At 45.3% G+C, this 8228-nt stretch overlaps 1 protein-coding gene across 1 annotated transcript in view; it reads left to right on the top strand.

Annotated features, from left to right (window-relative positions):
- The window catches only part of LOC109136686 (GTPase IMAP family member 8), a 31101-nt gene continuing 22873 nt past the window's right edge, over nt 1–8228 (top strand). Inside the window, exons 1-5 of the mRNA XM_027278390.1 lie at nt 1–130; nt 5819–5872; nt 6121–6765; nt 6861–6902; nt 7281–8207. Of these exons, the coding sequence (XP_027134191.1) occupies nt 121–130; nt 5819–5872; nt 6121–6765; nt 6861–6902; nt 7281–8207 (1678 nt within the window). The 5' untranslated portion in view covers nt 1–120. The remainder of the gene's footprint in view (nt 131–5818; nt 5873–6120; nt 6766–6860; nt 6903–7280; nt 8208–8228) is intronic.

The following is an 8228-nucleotide window of genomic DNA, read 5'->3' as shown; positions in this document are numbered from 1 at the left end:
GTGTGTGTGTGTGTGTGTGACAGTGACAGTGTAACATTGTCTCTCCTCTCTTCAGCTTCTCAAACCCAGCAGTTGGTTTTCAGCTCAATGAGTCTCTGAAGTTTCCAGCAGAGTGACATCATGGCGTCCAGTAAGAGTTCATTATTCTCATTATTATTTATTCCTGAACTAAAAGTCTGAACCTGAAAATGTTTTGGCTTCATTGTTAGAACCACTGTTACTATAGAAACATTCAGTGTGATGGATTACTGATGGAGTTATTCTTGAAATCATATTGATCAATATTCAATATTTATAAATATATTAGGTGAGGTTGAGTTTATTATTATGTCCATGTTTCTAAAGTATCTCAGAACAAACAAACCAGACAGTCACACTAAAAAAAATCCCCACGCGGACGGATTTTCTGGCAAGGAGCACGAGCAATGGATTACCGACAACAAGAGTAACCTGTATGTGTGGCAAAAGCTGCAAGAACCTGAAGGGTCTGAAGATCCATCAGACAAAGATGGGCTGTACGAGGAGGAAGCAAGCTGAACAGTGCACAGAGGCAGTGCATAGCATTGCCACTGGTGAGACAGAGGAGGATCCGGACCCGGAGCCAACCCACAGTGTCCAGAACCTCCAAGCTCAGCGTGCTGCACCCAGCAATCCATCCGAGCACCGCAGGGTCTTGTGGCCAGCTGCACACAAGGAGACTGAGTGGCGCCAGTTTGATGAAGATGTAGATTCTGCGCTGGAAGCGTCATCAAAGGAGGGAGTGGACCAGCAGCTCCAAACGATGTGTACCTTCATCATCTGCATCGGTGCTGAGTGATTTGGTATCAAACAGCCAAAGGCCAAGACCACAGCTAGACTTAACCGGAGAGAGAACAAGATCACTGCACTCAGGAAAGACCTGAAGACCCTGAAACATCAATTCAAGAAGATGAGCGAGGAAGAGAGGCCCGCCCTGGCTGAGCTCCGAGACATCCTCAGGAAGAAGCTCATCTCCCTACGTCGCGCTGAATGGCACAGGAGGAAGGGTAGAGAAAGGGCCCGCAAGCGCACTGCGCAGTGCGCTAGGGCAGAAGCGGAGTGGGACCCTTATGTGCCCAGAAGACGACATCAACCGCCATCTCTCTGAAACCTACAGCAACAGGCATAGGGAGGAAGACCTTGGCCCTTGCAGAGAGCTAATTACACCACCTCTACCCACCAGCCAATTTAACACCAAAGAGCCAACGCTGGCAGAGGTCAGGTACACAGTCAGGGCTGCATGGACCAGCGCAGCACCAGGGCTGAGTGTGGTGCTGTATAAAGTATACAAGCACTGCCCGAGACTGCTGCAGAGGCTATGGAGGATCATCAGGGTAGTATGGTGAAGAGGCAGGGTAGCCAAGCAGTGGAGGCATGCCGAAGGTGTCTGGATACCGAAGGAGGAAAACGCAAGTGACATCTCGCAGTTCCGAACCATCTCACTGCTCAGTGTAGAGGGCAAGATCTTTTTCAATATTCTTGCCAACCGCATGACCGATTTCCTCGTGAAGAATTCCTACATTGACACCAGCGTGCAGAAGGGGGGAGTTCCAGGCGTGCCAGGCTGTGTTGAACATACTGGAGTGGTTACCCAGCTGATCCAAGAGACAAGAGAAAATCGAGGAGATTTGTCAGTCATCTGGCTCGACCTGGCAAACGCCTACGGATCAATTCCCCACAAGCTGGTGACTAAGGCCCTGACCACCCACCATGTTCCGCAGAAGATCACAGATCTCATACAGGACTATTACAACAGTTTCAGTATGAGATTCACATTGGGATCAATAACTTCAGCATGGCATCAACTAGAAAAAGGCATTGTCACTGGTTGCACCATATCAGTGACGCTGTTTGCACTGGTGATGACCATGCTTGTCAAGGCGGCAGAAGTGGAATGCAGAGGACCTCTCTCTAGATCTGGCATTCGCCAACCGCCAATCAGAGCCTTTATGGATGACCTAACAGTCACAGCAACATCAGTGCCAGGGTGCCGCTGGCTCCTTTAAGGTCTGGAAAGGCTAACATCGTGGGCAAGAATGACATTCAAGCCAGCCAAGTGCAGGTCCCTTGTGCTGAGGAAGGGGAAAGTGGAGGAGTTCCGCTTCCACATGAACGGTCTTCAAATCCCATCCATGACAGAGAAGCCGGTGAAGAGCTTGGGGAAGATCTTCGATGCCACTCTGAGAGACACAGCAGCGATCAAAGCTATGCACACAGCGCTTAAGACCTGGTTTGCTGCGGTGGACAGGTCAGGCCTCCCAGGGAAGTTTAAAGCCTGGATATATCAGCATGGCATCCTGCCAAGGCTTTTGTGGCCACTGATGATGTACCAGGTCCCAATAACAACGGTGGAGGCCTTGGAGCAAAACATCAACCAGTTCCTGCACAGAGACAAAGAGACTGAGCTGCATCGCCAGTAGGAAGTGCCAGGGAGGTGTTACTGTTCAGAGACTCATCCGACACCAGATATTCCTCTGCAGGCATAGAGGTCAGGACTGGAAGAAAGTGGCGAGCGCAGGAGGCAGTCCAGCTGGCAGAAGCAAGGTTGCAGCATGGTGTGCTAGTAGGCTCGGTAGCGGTTGGGCGAGCGGGACTCGGCTGCCATAAAACACCACGCTATGACAGAGCCCAGGGGAGGGATAGATGGCAGATGATCCAGGGGGAGGTCCGAGCAGAGGTGGAGGAGGAGCGGCGCAGCAAGACTGTGGCCATGCACCAACAAGGGGCGTGGACCATTTGGGACCATGCACTGACTCGGAAGATCACCTGGTCAGAACTTTGGAGGTCAGAGCCAGCAAGACTCAAGTTCCTGATCCAGTCAGTGTATGATGTCCTCCCGAGTCCATCAAATCTGCATTGCTGGGGTCTGGCAGAAACACCATCATGTCCACTGTGCCCTGCAAAAGGATCGCTGGAACACATCCTGAGCTGCTGCCCGAAAGCACTGGGAGAGGGGAGGTACCGATGGTGCCATGACCAGGTGCTGAAGGCATTAGCTAACACCATCTGTGCCGGAATTCAGCAAAGTAAGCATCAGCCCCCAGCAAGGCCAAATATCGCTTTCGTCAGGGCGGGTGAGAAACCTCAGTCACAGCCAAAGGTCCCTGCTGGTCTCTTATCCTCAGCAGGCGACTGGCAGCTGAAGGTGGACCTGGGGAGGCAATTGAAGTTTCCAGAGCACATCACCAGCACAACACTCAGGCCAGATATGGTCTTAACATCGGAGAGTTCTTAATGGGTGGAGGGCCCGCTGTGAGCCAATTGAGGTTGGCTGCAGGGGATTCCCAGGACATAGCCTGCACCGAACAGTCAGGCTCCTTGGAATCAGGGGGGCGCAAGAGAGGAAAGCCACCCGAAACATGATTTAGTGCGCTGCTTGGACACCAGCCAGGGTCTGATCAGACCCGGCTGGGTCGCCCAGGTGAGGGTGTCTTATGATCCAAGACCTGAAACACTCCGTGACCCTGGGTTCATCACTGAGGATGTGTCCAAGCTGCACCACCAAGGTGTTTCTTACAACAAATAGGCATCTCTATCAGTATTCTATCACATCATCCATCAAACACCCAAGTATCGATAAATACAAATCCATCTTTGCACAAAAGCGTCTATAGTCAACTGCAGACTTGCAGTCATTCGCTCCATCATGGAGACATTGACCTACAGTTGGTGGTTTTTCATCCGTCCAGTTCACCATAATCATTTTCTTTGCTACTAGTAATGGAATGCTCAGCATATATGGCTGATCTTCATTATATAGGTCTTTAGGTATGGCTCCCAACAAAAACAACATCAGCTCTGGAGTGACATCTACCTCTTAAATAATAGCAATTTCCTTCTTAATGTTGTCCCAAAATCTTTGTATTACTGGACAATCCCCTCCAAAAGATTTCAAAAATATTTCCACAATTTCGCCATCTTAATGCTACATTGGGATTTGTTGCATATGAAGAGATGATGAAGGGAATATTAAAATATCTGATCTTTACTTTCCAGTCAAATTCTTTCCACAGTTGGCTGCTAATTCCCTTATGACAACCTATACATATGTCCATCCATGTAGAGTCTTCAATCATAACATTTAATTCTAATTCCCAGTTTCCTTGATGTGGTTCGCGTTTTGTGAAGCTGTAAGATCTTCACCAGGCACAAACATTTGTTCTCTTCCAGAAATGAAACTGATCGACAAAAGTTCTGATAATAATGAATCCTCTATGCATACCAAAGTTTGTCACAGAGTCCCACAAGGTTCTGTACTTGGACCACTTCTATTCAGTTTATATATGCTTCCTTTAGGGAACATTATTAGGAATCACTCTATCAATTTTCATTGTTATGCTGACGACACCCAATTATGTTTATCAATCAAGCCTAATGAAACCAATCAGTTAACTAAACTCCAAGCATGCCTTAAGGATATAAAAAGTTGGATGACCTACAATTTTCTGATGTTAAATTCAGACAAACTGAAGTTCTTGTAATTGGACCCAAACACCTCAGAAACTCTCTTTCTAGAGACTTAGTTACTTTAGATGGGATCACCCTGGCCTCCAGCTCCACTGTAAAGAATCTTGGAGTTGTTTTTGATCAGGATTTGTCCTTTAACGTCCACATAAAACAAATTTCGAGGACTGCATTCTTCCACCTACGTAACATCGCTAAAATCAGACACATCGTGTCTCAAGCGGATGCAGAAAAACTAGTCCACGCATTTGTTACTTCTAGGCTGGACTATTGTAACTCTTTGTTATCAGGCTGCTCCAATAAGTCTCTGAGGACTTTGCAGCTGGAGAGCTGGACCTGGAGAGATAGATATACTTCTAGAGTTGAGTAGTGGATTGGTTGCAGGTAAGTCAGATTTATTTGCACATCGCCATCCATCCAACCATCACGTTACTCCATGAGCATCTTAAACACGTGTGAACATAATGTAAAGAGAAAAGAAAGGAAATTTCCAAAGTCCAATCCGTTTCAAATCTTCGTAGCATTATGAGGCAGCTTTATAACGTCATCTTCTAATTAACATGCCAGGTGCTCTGTTACCTCAGTGCTGTGTCTGAATAATGCAAAAAATATGATCTTTTTAAATTGAATTATTTAATTGTTGACTCAAAAGTATAAAATGAACTTAAACTATATAACTGTAACGGCAGCTACACTCAGGACGCTGGGTTCCTTGTGGTTCCTATAGTCTCCAAAAGTAGATTGGGAGCCAGAGCTTTCAGCTATCAGGCTCCTCTTCTGTGGAACAAACTACCATTCTGGGTTCAGGAGGCAGACACGGTCAACACCTTTAAGAGTAGACTTATAACTTTCCTTTTTGATAGAGCTTATAGTTAGTGCTGGCTCTGGTCAACCCTTAGTTATGCTGCCATAGGATTAGACTGCCGGGGGACTCCACCTCCCTCCCCTCCCCTCTCTCTCTGTCTGTCTCTTTCAGGGTTATGCCTAGTCAGGCACGGTATTGGGTGAAGATGCAGTCACATCTCCCTTTACTGAAAACTCTCTCTCTCTCTCCCTCCTCTGTGGCTCTTCCTGAGGTTTCTTCCACCTTTTTTCCCTGTTAAAGGTTTTTGTGGGAAAGTTTTTCCTCATTCGAACCGAGGGTCTAAGGACAGAGGGTGTCACTCCCTGTACAGATTGTAAAGCCTCAGAGGAAAATGGACTTTGTGACTTTTTGATTTGATTTGATTTGATTGATTTTTGTCCTCTCTTCCACATTGTTAGTTCTACACAGACTGATTACACAATATGAAGGTGTGGATGACTGAATGAATATTTATTTTGTGTCCTCACACAGATGATGTGCAGCCCCTGAAGCGCAGCAACAGTTATGAACTTCTGCCACCTACAAGTGAGTCCAACTGAGACAGAGCTGATCTGGTTCATCATAAGATCTGAATTTACAGTGATTCATAAAGAATGATGATTAAACTGGATCATGTTTGTTTAAAGTTCAACACCAAAATAAAATAAATAACTTATGTCACATTTAATGTTCTCCTGATTAAAGAAGTTGTTATTTCTCACAAGGTCTAAATCCAGTTTAGAGCAAATCTCCACTTGATTTAACTTTTCTAATCCTGTGTTTTCTCTTTTCAGTGTCTGAGCTGAGGGTTGTTCTTCTGGGGAACAGCTGGTCTCAGAGGAGTTCAGTGGGGAACTTCATACTGGGACAGACTGTGTTGAACACTGAGGAAGAACCAGACTACTTTCAGAGAATCAGTGGACCATTGGAGGAGAAAAAAATAGTTCTCATCAACACCCCAGATCTGCTGCATCCAGACATCTCTGAAGACAAACTGACAGAACATGTGAAAACCTGTGAGAGACTCTCTGATCCTGGACCTCATGTGTTCCTGCTGGTTCTACAGCCTGAAGACTTCACTGAGGAACACAAACTGAAGCTCTGCAGAGTCCTTCAACTCTTCAGTGATCAATCATTTGATCATTCACTGATTCTGATATCAACACCCAGAGAGGAGAGTCCAGGATTCATGGAAAAATACATGGAACACCGTCCATTAAAAGACATGATCAGAAAATGTAGATACAGACATTTGAATCAGAGGAACATTGAACATTCAGAGCTGTTAACACGTTTGGGTCAAATTGTAAAGGAGAACAATGGAGAGCACGTCAGCTGTGATGTGTTTGAGGACGCAACATCGACTTTACCAGGAGATCATCAGAGACCAAAACAACAGGAAACACAGACTTCTATCATGGGTGCTGTTAAAGCTGCTGGTAAGTGCAGAAACAAGTCTGACTTTGTTCACATGAATCTTCTTCCAGTAAATTAGAACATGAAGTGGAAAATTAATGATGTCATCTTTTTACAGGAATCACTGGACGACGCTCAGAGAAAAACCCTTTGACTGACAGTAAGTACATTTATCACACTGATCATAGATTTATGGAGCGATCTTTCCTGCAGGATTAACCCAAACACATCCTATAATTTATCACTATCATAAAGCAATGAAATAAGAACAATTTCATCTTACATCATCAAATTAAATGTTCATATTAAACATACAAATTGTTTTAGGCTGACACATACTGTATATTCATCATATTCTGCTGTTTGGACAAAACATTGCTGTCATTTGAATTCACTGTTTCTGACCACCAACACATGTTTTCTGAAATGTAATTTCTGATGTAAAACAGGTATATGTGAACATAATTTGTTAAACTGTGACTTATATAATATAAACATAACTTGATGTCATTTAATCTTTTTCTCTGTTGTATCACAGCATCTCAATTCAGGATTGTGCTGCTGGGAAAAAGTGAAGACAAACAGTCAAAACTTCATGACTTCATCATCAAGGACCAGACTTTTCATTACCAAAGAACTTCTTCAACCAGAGATTGTGTATCTGCCTGTGGAGAGTTGAGAGGAAAACCATTAACTGTAGTGAAAACTCCAAACATCTTCAGCCTGCCCGTGGAGGCAGTGAGAGAAGAGATGAAGAAGTGTGTGAGTCTTTGTTTTCCTGGACCAAATGTTCTTCTGCTGTTAGTGAAACCTTCTGATTTCACTGCAGAGAACAGAGAAACACTGAAGTTCATCCTGAGTTTGTTTGGTCAAGATGCTTTCAAACACTTGATGGTCATCATGACACACAATGAGAACAAAAGTTTCACTGTGACTCAGCTCCTTATAGACTGTGGAGGAAGACAGTACAGCATGTCTGAAGGTGACCACACATCATTAATGCAGAAGATTGAGAACATTGTGCGTGAAAACAAAGGAACCTTCCTCACCTTCACTGAAGACACCACAAGACCAAAGTCTGAAGACATGAAACCAGCTTTAAACCTGGTTCTGTGTGGGAGGAGAGGAGCAGGGAAGACTCCAGCAGCCAAGGCCATTTTAGGTCAGACAGAGTTTCCTTCAGTCTCCAACTCATCAGAGTGTGTTAAACATCAGGGAGAGGTGTGTGGACGTTGGGTTTCCCTGGTGGAGCTGCCTGCCTTGTATGGAAAACCTCAGGAGGCAGTGATGGAGGAATCACTCAGGTGTATCTCCCTCTGTGATCCTGAGGGGGTCCATGCCTTCATCCTGGTCCTACCTGTGGGTCCCCTCACTGATGAAGACAAGGGCGAGTTAAAGACCATCCAGAACACATTCAGCTCTCGAGTCGATGACTTCACCATGATTCTGTTCACTGTGGAGTCAGATCCTACAGCTCCAGCTGTTG

The sequence above is a fragment of the Larimichthys crocea genome, chromosome III (assembly GCF_000972845.2).
Source record: "Larimichthys crocea isolate SSNF chromosome III, L_crocea_2.0, whole genome shotgun sequence".
Taxonomy (NCBI): domain Eukaryota; kingdom Metazoa; phylum Chordata; class Actinopteri; family Sciaenidae; genus Larimichthys; species Larimichthys crocea.
The sequence above is the reverse complement of the archived record's forward strand: the minus strand, read 5'-3'. Positions and strand labels throughout refer to the sequence as shown.